The 15,783-nt window shown below is 42.1% G+C and overlaps 1 protein-coding gene across 3 annotated transcripts in view; it reads left to right on the forward strand.

Moving 5' to 3' along the window:
- LOC111845002 (protein unc-13 homolog C-like) overlaps positions 1–15,783 on the forward strand; it is an 84,578-nt gene that overhangs the window by 34,122 nt on the left and 34,673 nt on the right. For all 3 annotated transcript variants that reach the window (XM_072717967.1, XM_072717969.1, XM_072717968.1), the window contains 6 exons: positions 3,602–3,755; positions 3,898–3,966; positions 5,039–5,128; positions 7,160–7,288; positions 13,314–13,447; positions 14,463–14,548. In XM_072717967.1, coding sequence (XP_072574068.1) covers positions 3,602–3,755; positions 3,898–3,966; positions 5,039–5,128; positions 7,160–7,288; positions 13,314–13,447; positions 14,463–14,548 — 662 coding nt within the window. The remainder of the gene's footprint in view (positions 1–3,601; positions 3,756–3,897; positions 3,967–5,038; positions 5,129–7,159; positions 7,289–13,313; positions 13,448–14,462; positions 14,549–15,783) is intronic.

Raw genomic sequence — 15,783 nt, forward strand, 5'->3', positions numbered from 1 at the left:
TACCTTTAAGCCTATTTCCAGAGTATCATTCAGAGCTTAAATCTCTTAAAGAGAAATGTATTCATGGACAGACACAGGTCTACGAGGTTAAGCACTATGGAGCTTGTACTTCAGCTTTCATGCCAGAACTATATCATTAAACTCAAGCTATAAGAATTTTGGTTTATGAAAATATAAAATTCAGTTTACTGGAATGAAATGTTTTTGTGGTGAATATTTCAGCATGTGATTTGGTAATTTGTTTTTAGTTAACAGGATGTAGGGGTCCTTGCATCTGTAGGATGGTGTTAATTAGTTGATATAAAAATATAATAATCTTTTGACCTGCCTGCCGGGTCACTCACAAAGTAACCCTGTTGTGGGTGAGAGAATTTTGGATGCAAAATGCAAATGTGCGTTGATTTTTAAGTTTTATTCTTAAAAAAAAATAAGGATGAAGAAGCCCCAAAAGTGGTGTAGCCTCCTACCTGTCATTAATAGCATCTCCTCTGATCATGGTTCTAGCAGATGTAGCCATTTTCATAGTACGTGGTTTTCATGCAGTCAAAAAGATGATTCCAGAATGAAATCTTCAGGCATCAGATATTAAAAGTAGCAGCTCCAGTAGCACTGAATTGACAGCTTGATGTATTTGAGTTTGGTCTCGAGTCCACATATCAATGGACTTGGGTTTGTCAAGCACGTGGGTGAATTCTTGACTCGGAATACTTTTGACTTGAATAATGTTCCAAAGTCCATAGCTTATGTCTATAGCCTGTATCCAGCCATAGCCCCCAAATATTTGGCTCAGTGTTTTTCAACTTTGTGCACCCACCCATATAGCTAACTTACATCCTCATCATCCACAGCAATCATCTGTTTATCATACATAAACCATGCAAACCTAGAGTGTCCATGCAAGACCGTGAAGTGAAGTTTGGGATTAGATCACAGAGTCAGTCAGTGTTCAGGCACTATAGAGTAGTTATGCTTAAAGGTCTTACCTGTTTATTGCATATTATTTGGTTCCAGAATTAATTTTAAATGTATTCAGAAGGATACAGTCGTGTTACAATGAAGTTAAATATTAGTACAGGATGCAGTAGAGGTGTATTTGTTACCTTTCTGTTTTCTTAGTTGGTGGGCATTTTAAATAAATGATTGAAATGGAAAATATGAGATTCAGTTTATAGTTTTTGAATTGAGATTCATAGTCTAGAACTGAACTTGTGTTTTTCTGGATTTGGACTCTAATGCCGGAGCTGGGCAGCCAAGCCAGACTCAATCCAGTCTCGGACTCGTTGCCCTGTTGAACTCAGTCTGGATTCAGATTCGATTTGTTAAAGGTATGTTGTTGACTAGGACTCGGCTAAGGTGGACTCAAACACAACTCTGATCTACAGGATGAATTTTCGTGCGGAATCACACTATTAATTAAAAGACTGTCAACATCTAAATACTGTAGGATGTTTTTGGTAACACTACTGCTTTAGTTTGGGCCGAAGATTCAAACAGGATCAGCGTGGTTGTGGAAAGTGTCAACACTCAGGAGCAGAGTGTGCTGTTTGCAATAGCCTGAAGGACCATGTTTCAACAGAAAAGTGTATAAAACCTCTCTACCTGTATTACAAGTTATTTTGCAGGCGGTATTGTCTAATACAATGTTTACATTGCTCTTCTTTATGAACTGGAAATTCCAAATTTACAATTTACCTTGTTTCACCCTTAACGGTCAGTCTGTCAAGCAGATCAGTATAAAATTCCACCAGACTGATTCTTGAGTGGCGTGTCTTTCATTAGCAGTTTCTTTTCCTGTATGTTTTCTACAGAGAGCCAGAGGCATAATGTAAATGAATTGTTAGAGCAAAATCCAAAATGGCATTGAATTGGTCCGGAATATAAATTTCTTGGGACGCTTAAAGGTTCTTCATCTTCAGTTTCACCTTCTTAATTAACTTTTGCTTTACTAGATTTACAGGATAGATAGTTGAGCTTCAGAACGATACCAGAAAGGAACCTGTTGAGCTGGTGTGGGTCGTCCAGGTGGGTTTTAGGACTTAAGCTATGTAGACCAACAACTTTGAGCTTCTTCTTGGTTAGACGCTGATATGTCCCCAAAACACCTGGTGACATTAATTACTGTTTGGGAATGATGACTTAAGTCACACCAATGACCTTTGAGATAAAACCAGAAATACACTGTCCTTTACCTCTGCCTGCAGGGGGAGCTCTAATCTGTGCACATCCCAGGAGTATCTCCCACTGTCATGTCTTACCTGCCTGAAACTATTACAGGTGCCTTAAACATCTGGAAGAGAATAAAAATGGCAAATGCTATGGGCATTTTCTTCTGAGACCAACTACAGAAACTGAAGGAGTGGTGACATGTTTAGGCAAAAGCCAGAAGGACCTTACACAGTTTATAAAGCCACAGCTTGCTGTGCAATTGTTGTAATTTTTCATAAAAGCCCTGTAAGGTCAGTGCTAATTATACGGGCCTTCTGTGTTCGCCCCTCCTGCATTGTGTGTACAGATTGAGTTTCTTTTTTATTCCTTAATGAGTCCTACCTTATGGTGAGGCCATTCCAACAGGCAAACAAGCTTTAACATTTCCCTTGGTCATAGGGGACATTTGCACCTGACTGAAATACTTTAATATGATTTTATTCCTATAAAAGTTTCTGGTGCAGAAAGATGCAATGCACGACATTTGCTGCACCGCTGTGTTCTTACTGTGCATGCTGTATTCATATCTGTGAAAGACTAGGGCCTCCTCCCAGCAGTCTTCATCCAGCAGATGTACCTCCAGCTGACTAGCCTCTGTGTCATGAGCCTGTATGACTGTATGGTGTTAACAAGGCATCTCCATGGAGATGTGAACCTAGGGATTCGGGAAAAAAAGGAACCATTGCCACGTGGCAATGGACAGGAAAGTGAGCAACAGAAGGGCGACACACCTGCAGAACCAGGAGTGACAGAGGAGCAGTGCTGTGTAACCATGTGTGGAGCTCGCCGCAGGCTGTGATCATACCATTAACTTGACCGAACTGGTCAGCACAACTGCGGCACAGCACAACTGCGGCATAGCACAACTGCGGCACAGCACACAGAACTTCTGCCAAGCCTCTATTTCAGGTCCGGTGGAGGACTGCTAATTGACCTCTGATCAATGGAGTGGTGAAGCTGGTGTTAATCATCCTTGTTTGTGTCTCTGATTAATCAGCATGTCCACTGTGGCCCCAACAGCCCCTACTGTCTGTTTTCACAATGAAACCCATCCAGTGTGGCACGCATTTTCCCTCTTCCAGAAGGCAGAGCTAACATGGAGCTATTAATCACCTGCCTCTTAGCGGTGCTTTCATTACTGCAGAGCAGCAGTGAAGCAGCTGATTGGAGCCCCTCGACAACAAAGATCGTACATCCAGTGACTCTTTCCAATCACCATTCTCTTTAGGTTATTTGTGAGGCTGTTTAGAGCAATGTAAACCCCCTTGTACTTATGGAGAACATCTAGAGGAGCTGGTTCATTCTGCATATTCTTCTACCATTGCACACGCAAAGCATCTGGCTAAATGCACCTTGGTCTGAGAACATCAATATGCTTCTTGTTTATCTCCTGCAGACACTTCTCCTGCCTGTCATCCAAATACATGTGCCCCGGAGTGCCTGCCGTAATGAGTAACCTGCTAGCCAACATCAACGCCTACTTCGCCCACACCACCACTGCCACCACCAACATCTCTGCCTCCGACCGCTTCGCCGCCTCCAACTTTGGAGTGAGCCTGTGTCCTTCTTTAATGATCTCTCTCGCTCTCTTGTTTATATTCATTTTTATGTCGCGATGTGGTCATGCAGGTCCTGTAGATTTTGTCTGCTCCTGACTCTGCCGTGTGCTTTGATTTTCTTTTTTCACTACAGAGGGAAAAATTCATCAAGCTGTTGGATCAGTTACATAATTCACTGAGGATTGATTTGTCTAAGTATCGGGTATGTATTTGATAGGCCTTCTTGTTCTCAGTTGTGTATATAACAGTATTTCTCATATTTCACACAAACAAAACAATATTGCAGGGGTTAATTTAGTTTGTGATGAAAAGAACACATCCCTAACTCATGAAGGAGTTATAGAACGGGCATGGTATTCAATGTAGTTGAGTGCACATTTCACTTTAAATGGCTATTCTCATGTACTCTGCATCCACGCCTTATAAAATACCAAGACAAACATCAGCAGTACTCTTAACTGTGCATTGATAACTTTGGTACATTTCTGGTGTCAGGTAGACCCAAGCTATCTTGTTTTCTGACAACAAACTGACACCAGAGTTATTTTAAACATAGAACACTGTCATGTTTACTGAGACCAGCAGGGAATATCACAGCTATTCAATGTGATAGCTTGTCTTTAACCACAGAAAATATTATCGGACAGTAATGTTTAATTTGGCTCACCATCCATCAGTATGAAGTTAAATTAAACCCTGAACCAAACAGAATTAGCCTTTTTTTCAGGGTAGGCTTGGCACAAGACACACAGGGAACTCTCATCCTTAGTGCTCAGAAATCTCTATTCCCTCTGCCTTAAGGCTGTTTTTGTATTTGTCCTTTTGAAAATTAATACTATGATAATATTACCCTTCCCATGGTCTCTAGTCCGAAAAAAAAGAACCAGAGCCTAAAAATGCCACAAGGCCTCACTCAACCTTTCTCTTTTTGAGAAGCCGTCTTAAAAAGCCACGATTCATTTCCAGAGGAAATGGCTCAAGGGTTATGGGTAATTTTGAGCACTCACATTTTTCAGTTTTTTCTTTTGGCATTATCCGAGCTACAAGATGGGGAATCTGTAACATTTCTGAAGTAGACCATAGCCACCAGTGCAGTGAAATGACTTTGAACACAATATTTTAGATAAAAAATCTATACTATATACAGAACTTTGATTGAGTGTTTTTAGCTTGTAACAATTATTGTGGTGCTGAAGCTTTAAGACACGTGTGAGGCTGACTGACCCAAAGCCATATCTGAGTGTAGCCATAGCTCACTTTGCTCTCGTTGCCAGGACAATTTCCCAGCTAGCAACCCAGAGAGACTCCAGGACCTTAAATCTACAGTGGACCTGCTAACTAGCATCACCTTCTTCCGCATGAAGGTAGGGGCCTTTACTTATATTTCCACTTCTGTCAACACTGTCTGCTCCTGAGAAAATGTTCATGCATTTGCATCAGTTAGTGGCCACTTTACAGAGGCATTCAGCCAGTGCACTAATTACATCTCTTCACTGTGGTCAATTTGCTTCCTGTCAAATTCCTGTACTGATGGAGGAATGAATAAATTGAAATAATGCATCTTTATTGGACTAAATTGACTTAAGTTACTGTGCTGTTTTACATTTGCTTAACAGAGATTATGTATCAATGTAATAAAAAGCAATAAAATATAATCAAAACCAAATACACAAATACTAAAAAAGGAATAAAGTTGATTTCAGTGTGATGTTTTAATTATACTGGCAGTTGTTTATCTTGCATAGTACTGGAGTGTAGTTTTTAAACTTTAAAACGGCTGCTTTCTTCTGCTCCTTGGCCAGCTGCATTCCCTGCCGTTACGACAACCAACTCCTTTAATTCCATTGATAATGGGCAAATACATCTGTCATACTCATTGCATTCTATATATGAATCTGACTACCCATGATTAACCCCCTCCCCCATCCATCCATCCATCTTCTAAAAGGGAACAACCCAGGATGGGGCGCCAACCCATCGCAGTGCACGCCCACACACCAGTCACTCACACACGCACACCGATGGGCAATTTGGTAACTCCAATTAATCTGAGTGTATTCAGACTGGGGGGTGGGGATTTGACTACCCGGAGGAAACCCCACAACAACGCGGGAGAAACATGCTAATTCACACATAGAGCCACCATGGTGGATAATTGAACCCTGGTCCCAGAGGTGTGAGGCAACAGTGCTAACCACGGTTCAATTATGTGTGATAAACCTTATTATTCTCTGAGTGGTAGATAGGTAGGACTTGTAATTTTCAAAACCTCGTAACACATGCCTATGTCTTTATTACCAAGAGCACCCATTCACTTATCATTATTATGAATTTTGTAAGGCAGCCCTAAACAGGTGTTTCAGCATGAGCGTGGCAGCTTACCTATGCATCCATACCAGGCTTCAGGTCAAAACACCTGAGCTGGGTTCACTACCGGCAGCGATTAGGCTCGGACATCAGACTGCGGTGAGGAGAAAACTGTTCATTTTTCACTTCTGTTGGGTCAGTCTTCCAAAGAGAATTCTGAAGGAGTCTACCATAGCAAATATATGTTTTCTGTACTAAAATACACAATTAATCACACTGTTCTCTCTACTGATGAGGAAGATGAATTCTGAATAAATTACCTAGTGCTCTAGCTGCATGCTAGAGCCCAGAATCAGACACTGTCAAAGCATGATGCGTTAAAAACAGCAATAAAGCAGAGAGTAACTGTTGATAATTAATTGGAGATTAATGATGGGATTTTACATACAGGTCCCCTCTGAGTTAGACCAGCCATGCTCTGCGATTTGAAAGCCTGGCAAATCAAGATTCATAATAGTCTGTTCAGCAGTGGAGCAGAATTGTAAAGCTGAGTTATGACACACGTTCGTAAGCGACACCCTAGCTGGATGGATTTCTTTTTAATGCATTTTGGCTGTTCTCCAGAACCGTATCCTCCTCCCCCTTGTGAAACTGGAGGGGAAATGGTGGCGATGCTTTTCAGTAACTTAGATTTGTTCTGTTTTTGGAGGTCTTAAAGGGGTGGCATTTATGGGGAGGTTATGTAGATGTGAGGATGTTTATCTCTACGCATATATGGTTTGGTTAAAAGCTGATAAGGACGTTATTTTATTTCACTTGTGCTTTCTTTCCAACCATATAAAATTAGGTTCTGTTTGTTATCTAAGCCTAAAAGCACAATGAGTTCCCATTGCCCTAAATGTCCTGTGAGTTTTCATCATAGTTGCCCATTGTTTAACGCCACAATCCTGAGCTTTTGTTTAAGTTTCGCCTTGCCATTATGTTATTTGCCTCATTTTAATTCAGACCCCATTCCTGCCTCCAAGAGTATGTCATTGACCTCTTGGGTCAACTATGTGGTGACAGGATTTAGTTGCAATGTCCTTCAGGTGCAGGAGTTGCAGAGCCCTCCCAGAGCCAGCATGGTGGTGAAGGACTGTGTCCGAGCGTGCCTGGACTCCACCTACAAGTACATCTTTGACAACTGCCATGAGGTCTATAACCAGCTGCTGGATCAGGTACGATGACATCTGCAGAGATGTGTATAATGTAGGTTTAGGTAAAGTGTTCAAATATTATGCTTTCAAAGGACATTTTTTATGTTTATCATGTTGCTCCTGTGCAAGTGGACTTCCATCCATCTTCTGAAACCACCTATTCAGGGTCGTTGGGGGTCTGGAGCCTATCCCGGAGGCTACGGGCGCAAGCCGGGGAATAACCCAGGATGGGGCACCAGCACGTCACAGGGCACACACACACCATACACATGCACACCTACGGGCAATCTGGGAACTCATATTAGCCTCAGCATGTTTTTGGACTGTGGGGGGAAACCAGAGTACCCAGAGGAAACACCACGACGACAATGGGAGAACATGCAAATTCCACACACATAGAATCCCAGCAGAGACTCAAACCCAGGTCCCAGAAGTGTGAGGCAACAGGGCTACCCACTACACCACCACCATCAAGGCCAATCAAATTAAGCCATACTACACATACTGCTTTGCTGCATCCATTTTATGTATTTAAGACACTGTGATACTTCAGCATTAAAGTTCACAGTGTTGAGTTCAGATGCTCTACAGCACCGTTTTGTCTTCAGACGTCTTCTGCTATGAAAATACGGAGCCCAGTTTGAGAGCTTGAGCTGTTGACTACTAATGGAGCAGAGTATTGCCTTTCTATTGCCAACATGAGGTAAAAACACATGAACTCCATCAATAAAGCAGTGGTTTTCGTGTTATTGACATTTGGACATTGCATGCCATTAATTAATGCGCCTTAATACTGTAGTATTAAATGGGGTGCAGCAGAACCCCACATGCCACTCACTCTCTGTTTTTGCTCTAAATGTACAGGGGTCATGAGAGCAGCAGTAGATGTCAGTGAGCAGAGCTAATGGTCAAAACCCAAGGCAACCTTGTTTTGAATCAGATGCTGTATATCCGCCCCAAACATTGCGACCCACGTCCCCCCCACGCACACACACATACACACACACACACATACCATGATGAACTTGTCTGGTTCATCTTGCAGGCTGTGGCACAGTTCCCTGGGGCAAAGTCTTCTTCTCAGAACATTCCACCTTTAGTTTACAACAAAAACAGCACCCTTTCCAGGTCCTTATCTTAAACACATACTACTTGCTTTGGTTGTCAAAACCATTAATTTAAGAAAGCAGAGCAGGCATGCAGCTCATTTTGCAAGTCTTGAATTCAAAACAGTTTGTTTAATGCTGGCACCAGGTATAGTCTACATCGACGCTGCCCAAAAACACAGACATTAATCCCCATTTTCGCCTTTTGTCCACACTACCACAGAGTTTTTAGCCTCTAAAACTGAGAATTTCATAAACGTTCTCACAGCCAGACACTTTTGAAAATGCAGACTGTATAAGTGCCCCAATTGGACGCTGCTCTACTTACGAATGAGATATGTTCTGAACGGCCATTTGTAACTTGAAATGTTCGCAAGTCGTTATTCAACATCATTTTAAGGGTATACAAAGAACTAGGATGCTGGGAGTACGCACGCTACCTGGAATAGGTGCGCAGGAAAAAAAATTGATGTTGCGGACAGGAAACGGGAGCCCAGAGAACACATTTTGAACTTACAGTCCTCTTCGTTCGTATGTCTGAAAGTTTGTAAGTTGAAAGTTCGTAAGTTGAAAGTTCTTAAGTAGAGTAGCATCTGTATATGTTTTCACTCATTTCAGTGTGCATATTTTCGTAAACGCCTGTGTGAGTGGAGATCGTTTTAAAATTAAATTGTAGCAGTGTGAAAGTAGCCTTAGGTTCAGTCTATATCTGCTTTTCTCAGCTTGTGATTCTAGCCTTTCGTCAGAATGTAGAGGGCAGCAGTGCAGACAGCTGAGAATTCAGACAGTGGCCGAGTTAAGGAAGTTGTCAAAATGTTCAATTCTCACCTTTGTCTCGTGGCTCTAAGGATGTCCAGTGAGAAGTGCTCTGTCGAATTGAACCAAAAGCATTCAGCACAGGTGCGTTTGATATAGGGCAAAGTACTTCCCGGTTGCCAACTGTAACTTGGGTGATACATCTCACCAACTGCATTGCACTTCCCAGTATCATACAAAAATCAGTTCGTTCTTCCAAGGCAATAAATCACATTTTTTGCTCTATGGGACAATTTAAGTCATTCACTGGTAGCACAGGAATAATTTGCAACACACCCACGGTGAGCAAACCGTGTAACAGTGTTAGAGCCACATTGTAATCAAGTTCCTCCATGAAGTGAGGTAACCAGGTAACATGACCTTTGTAGAGCAACAGAACACCAGAGTAAAGTTAGCAGAAGGAAAATATAATTCATCTGTGGCATATACCAGTGACAGAGGGAACCCACGATCGGCAGTGACCCAAACCCATGCTGGTCTTCTATGAATCAGGAGAAATTTCATTTTACAGTATATTTGAAATGGGTATAACTTGTAAAGCTGTGCCTTATCTGATATATAAAGATTTCTTTTAGTTTTCATCCATGCTGTTCTCCAGCCTGATTTTTTTTTTATGAAAAACCTGCAGAGAGTGAGAGAGAGAGAGAGAAGCTGATTCCTTCCTGAAGGGGAGTACCTTGTGTTTTTCTCTGAACATCCTGCAGATAAAACCTTATTACTATAGACTGATTCAGTTATTTAACAATATTACTAAATATCAGTTGTTCACAAGATAAATGCACACAGGTTATAATGGCTGACAGGTTTTGCTTGACACACACAAAGCCATTTTGTGCTCCAAAAAAGGGGTTCCTACTCCTGTTTTGTAGAGTACACCATCTGTGAAGGCACTGGGAACAAGGCCCTGGGCTGGCTAGGTTACATGTGGACCTTTCCAGGACTTGCTGGGATGTTCCACCCTGAAGTCTAAGCCTGAATAAATGACTGTGGAAATTAATATAGTTTGTGATATTGTCCATGCTCTGTTCATGGCCAGGTGGCAGCTTTCCGTACCTTGAGGGCCCTCATAGGAAGATGGGAAGTCATGTTATGTAATATACCTATCTTACCATAATATACCTAATATATGTATTATACTCATGCTATTTTAATTTGTACTGGAGCATCTTGGGCAAGTATGGTGCATATTGGTAATTTGCTAAGAATGTAGAATGTGATTCCAGTGAAATAGTTCAGTAAATACCAGCATCACAGTGGTTGATTTTCCAAAGTGTCCTGTCCACATCCATGTCACATACTTCAATGTTACAAGTTCTTGTTAATAGGTACTGGTAATTAAAACCACATCCTGTAGCGTTTGCCATATACCTCTGTTATAGTCAATTACTCAGTATGGCTGAAGGCAAGCTATTTCCCTCGAGATGGCCCACAGCCCGATAATTACTTTGTTAAATGAAATAAGCTTTAAATTGCAATGGGTGTGGATCTAGAACGAGTTGGGTACTGACTCATTTTGTTTTTCTTCACATACTTAAAATATATTATGAATATTTGGAATTGCTTAATTTAAATATTGGCATTTTTTATATATAGGGGGGATAAAATCATCGTTAAAGATATTCCTCAAATGATTTTGGTAAAATGGAAGGATCGCAAGCGAATTGTATTATCCAATCGACAGCTCAGTCAGTTTTAATTAAGAGCTCATTTGGAATATATGGAAGAGGTTGACTGGATGCAGATCAGGAAGGGTGTGCTGGTAAATAACATCCTGTTGTGTGTGTGTGTGTGTGTGTGTGTGTGTGTGTGTGTGTACTTGAATAATTTTAGCAACTGTCCCAAATTATTGGAACATGAAATCTATTTTCTGAATCGCAGAGTAAATGGAAGGAAAGATTGATCATTTCAGTTATTCTCTGTTCCAGAGTTACTTGCTGTCTTTTGCCAGTGGTAGCTTGCCATGTTTTCAAAGTAGCATCCCCGGCGGTGAATTTCATATTTCATATTGCATATACAGACACGCCTGTATATCATTTCACTTCTGTTTTACACGTCACTTTTGCAGATGCCAAACATGTTGGTTGGCAGGCTATAAGTAGGGCAGTGTGGACATTTTGAGTCCAGACGTTAGATTTGCTGTTAAGCATGTGAAAGCTTTTTGAGGATTCATAGGAATGTTGCGACAATGGCTCTGCCTCACATAGTGACATCTAATTAATTACACCCCTAATTAAGCTGTCCTCGGCACTTGCCCTTCCTGCAGAAAAGGAATCTGGCTACCCACTGTCCAAATGCCCGTGGTTCTGGAGATGCAGATGCATACCAGCCACGTCATGTTTTTAAATTCCTGAGGAAATGCTGGAGCGGGCACCGTAGGGATGCCGGTGCCTGCCGTACTGCGGGTGACTTTCGTGTGGCATCGCCTGGAAGGGAAATAACTGTTGGTCCAGCAGCAGTTCTCTCACAGCGCCTGGGGGCTGTCCTGTAGTGCTTTACTTATTTTATGTCACCAGAATTTTATTTATGAATTCCTTATTAACTCCTGTCAAAGGCACTCATAAAGGATGATATAGTAGATGATGTAGGAGTTGGCATTCTGATCAGAATAAACCTTCAGACACATTTCAGTATCTGGCCCTGTATCGGGGGTATGTAATGTTTTACGTTGTATGATTAACGTTGTTTGTATTGATCTGCATAGTGTATCAATTAACTGTATGTGCGAGTCACTCCGGATGGTGAACAGTCCCACTTGACCTGGGGGTGGCGGGATACAAAGAAAGGGTAGGAAGCCATTTTACAGAGGAAGAAAAATACAAAAACTGTGGCTCAAATTTGTGCACTGGGAAACAGAATAATCTGTAATGGTAATCTGGTTGGGTGCCAGAGGGATGCAAAAGAATAGAATATGTTCATCAGCGGTGAGGGAAGGGCACAATGAATTGACACAAACCCCCACCCCAGACACCTTACGCTCCCAGGTGGGGGGGCCCAGCTCTACCGTGAGCACGCCACCCAGGTCAGGTGACCTTTTGGAAAGTCTCGGCTCAGCGGATTCCAACAATAAAGGCCACCGGGCTTCAGTAAGATCCCGTGTGAACTGTCATGCTAACACATCCAGAAAGCGCGGGTCTACACACGAGTCTTTATGGACGGCGACTTCTCTATCACCCCAACTGTCCTGGGTTCACTGTTTTAAGGGATCTTCTGCCAGCTGTTTACTGCTGTTAGTGGCAACTGTAGTTCAAGGTGCAACATGATTATCAGCGCACCGTAGAGTGTGGATCACCATGATAGTGTGTATACCGTGTTGGGAGTGTTTTGTGGTGTGTTTTGTCCCTCATACTTTTGTGTCCTGTGATACTTGTAATTTGTATGTCCATGGCATCAACTCAATTATCCTCAGGGTACAGATATGAAAACTCATATGAAGAAATGTTATAAAATATGACGGACCGCATTATTCAGGCCTCTAAAACATGGGGAACAAAGTAACTCAGTAAGGTGCCATTAATTGGTTCCATTCCACTAAATGCAAAATCAGTCGTTGGGCTCAAACTGTGTGTTCAAGACATGAAAGCTTTATATATCTATCTTTGTTCTCTACTGCAGTCAAAATAATTGACTAAGCCTGGTGCAGGAAACCTCCCAAATGTATTTCATAACCGCTGCTTTCATTAACATTTGGCAAAAAAATAAAGAAACCATGTTGTTTGTAATTGACAGCTGGGCAGTAGATCACGATAGTGGAGTAATGTAAATTTAGACACCGTGTGGATGGCTGAGGCGGCCAAGGTGATGTTAACGGACTGTTGAGTTCCTGCCTTTTTATCTCACCACTCTGATGTCGTGTTGCCTCCCGTTCTTGTTTTCATTGAGCGGCCATGTTGACGTGTGATCTTTAATGGGCCAGCTGGGACAGCTGCTCTCATCTGACTCTCATGAAGACATCATGCAATGTGATGAATAAAACATGAGGCACGTTCTCACTGCGACTCAGTGCGCTTCAGGTCCTGAATTTTTAGATGAATTATTCATTCTCCTGTACTGGCCCACAGATGCTGTCCCAAGGAGGTGCCTCATCATTCTGTACACTCAACCCCCCCTACTGTACCTTCCCCCAGGCCAAGAAGCAGGACATGCCACGGGAGGAACAGGGACCTTCTATCAAGAACCTGGACTTCTGGCCCAAACTGATCACGCTCATGGTGTCTGTGATTGATGAGGATAGGACGGCTTACACCCCCGTGCTGAATCAGTGAGTGATGATTAATTTATGATCCCGTCTCCTACCAAGTAGCACCTTTTTCTGTATACCCTCCACTGGCCACATGCACGTGCGAGTGGTGGTTAACTGCATCAGCGTTAGGAAGGCGGCTGAGCACGAGGAGTGGACGTGAATTATTTAGGAGCGATAGCGTGGTTCCCTGAGAGAGTGGCAGCAGTCACTACAGAAGTGATGCTTCTTCAGGATAGGTGGTCCACCTTAGGAACATGCTGGTGCTTTCAAAGGGGGAGGGGACATTGAAGATTGTATTTCATCACACGATTCTTTCAATCCCATAAATATGCAGTGTACATTTTAGATACAGCATCTTTTAGCACATAAACATACTATATGTACAGTATGTGATATGTTTGGTACCTGTGCTGAGACAAAACATGCATGGTGAACTCTTTCCTTCAATAAAAAATCAGTGTCTGGGCAGTCTTTCCTACACCTTACTCTGGTGTTGATGTCACAGTCCCCTAGGGGCCCATGATGCCAGTTTAATACACTCTAATGATGGAGTCACAGATTTTGTGTCTAGGGAGAGGACAGGACAGGGTGCTGCAAGAGGTTGATTTTCTGAGGCATGAAATAAATCTCAGAAGGCTTCCTGCTGGCATGCTTTTTTGTGCTACTTGTACCTTCTTCAGTTTTTTTGTTTGTTTATAATTTAATTGCATTACCTTTTCATGCTTTCAATTTAAACCTGCCCAATATTATGGGGTTGAACGTTCCCCCACTGTGTAGCTAAGAGAAGCCTGTGGGGTGGAAATGGCGTGTGAGAAGATGATCACAGAGAAGCTGTTTATCGTTTTTGACGAACTCTTGAACAAACTTGTTGCCATAGAAACACTATAGTAAGCTTTACTTATATTCCACTTATCTCCAGTGAATGAAGTCTGAGGTCAGTGTGTCCGTGTGTTAAGACACATTCAAGGTTTTTAATTTTTTATGAGGGCTTGCAGGATTTGACCTTTACATGCATTCACCTTTAAACCCTCAGGTTCCCACAGGAGCTGAACATGGGGAAGGTCAGCGCAGAGATCACATGGAATCTCTTCGCCACAGATATGAAGTATGCAATGGAAGGTGAGTGACAGAGTTTGAAACAAGGTTTAAGACCCTTTGCATATTTATTCTACCTGTGTGTATGCTTGTGCTCCCATTTAAGTATAATAATTATAATGCGGTACATATGTGCTCACCTGCACATATGCGTGTATACCTGTAAGTCTGTGCTTGTGCCACGATTTCACTGGTGTGTATATGGATATGTGTAACAAGAATTTATGTGAGCTTGTTCACCGTCTTTGATCTGAATACAAAAATGTATAATTCCACTGGTCCGTACCCAGCTACATGATCCCAGACAGCTGCTTTTACTTAATATGCGCATTATATATATAAAACTCATGTATTATATACATCTGTGTATAAGATACCAGTCTGGACGTTACCTTTCATACATGTCAGTGTCTCAGCTTATTTATGTTATACACACGTTACCCAGACAACAGCCCTTAACTTGGTGAGCAGTTTAGAAATGGGTGGTTGTTTGGGCTGATATGTATGGATCCACACAATCTGACAGCCCTCCGTTTCATAGTCCTGGATTTGACAGCCTTCATGTCTTGGAATCCGAGGACTCGTTGAGTTTAATTACCTGGAGGATCTTAGCCTCTGCCAGAACAAGGCCATAGCTCGTTGGTCCGTGTCGGCAGGTCTCCTAGACGCTACAGCGTTGTGCTGCACTGGATCAGTAGCTTTCAGGTCTAAAACACTGTCTCTATGCTGTGCCGTTGTGCTGCACCAAGACACTAGCACCTCTTCTTGTGCAGTGAGAAACCCAGTTTCTATTTATTCTTTCCTTCTATCTGTCTATCCATCAATCCATTCATCCATACCTACTGTCACTTTTCCATTGCCACCAAAAACTGAGCCATACTGTGAACTGATGGTTTTCCCTTGCGAATTATCCGAGCCGTACTCGAGTCATACCTTCGCTGACATGCCCCTGCTTACTAGCAGGGCTGAAAGCATGACCAAATCAAACTGGTCGCTTCACCACCATCTGATTGGTCAAAATTCACGGAGATACCAGTGGCATATTCCATATATTAGTCTTCAGTCATAAGTAGCATTCATTGCGATGCATTGATGCATTCCCAATAACTCAGAAGTTCCAAATTTCCAACCACCTACTTAAAAATGTACTACAGACCAGCAGAACACAATGTATTTGTAATGTAAATGTATGCAAACAAATGCCAACTGTGTTTGATGCTAACATAAGATGGTAATACTCAAAGACTTGCTAACTTGGA

This window comes from Paramormyrops kingsleyae, chromosome 11 (assembly GCF_048594095.1).
Source record: "Paramormyrops kingsleyae isolate MSU_618 chromosome 11, PKINGS_0.4, whole genome shotgun sequence".
NCBI lineage: Eukaryota > Metazoa > Chordata > Actinopteri > Osteoglossiformes > Mormyridae > Paramormyrops > Paramormyrops kingsleyae.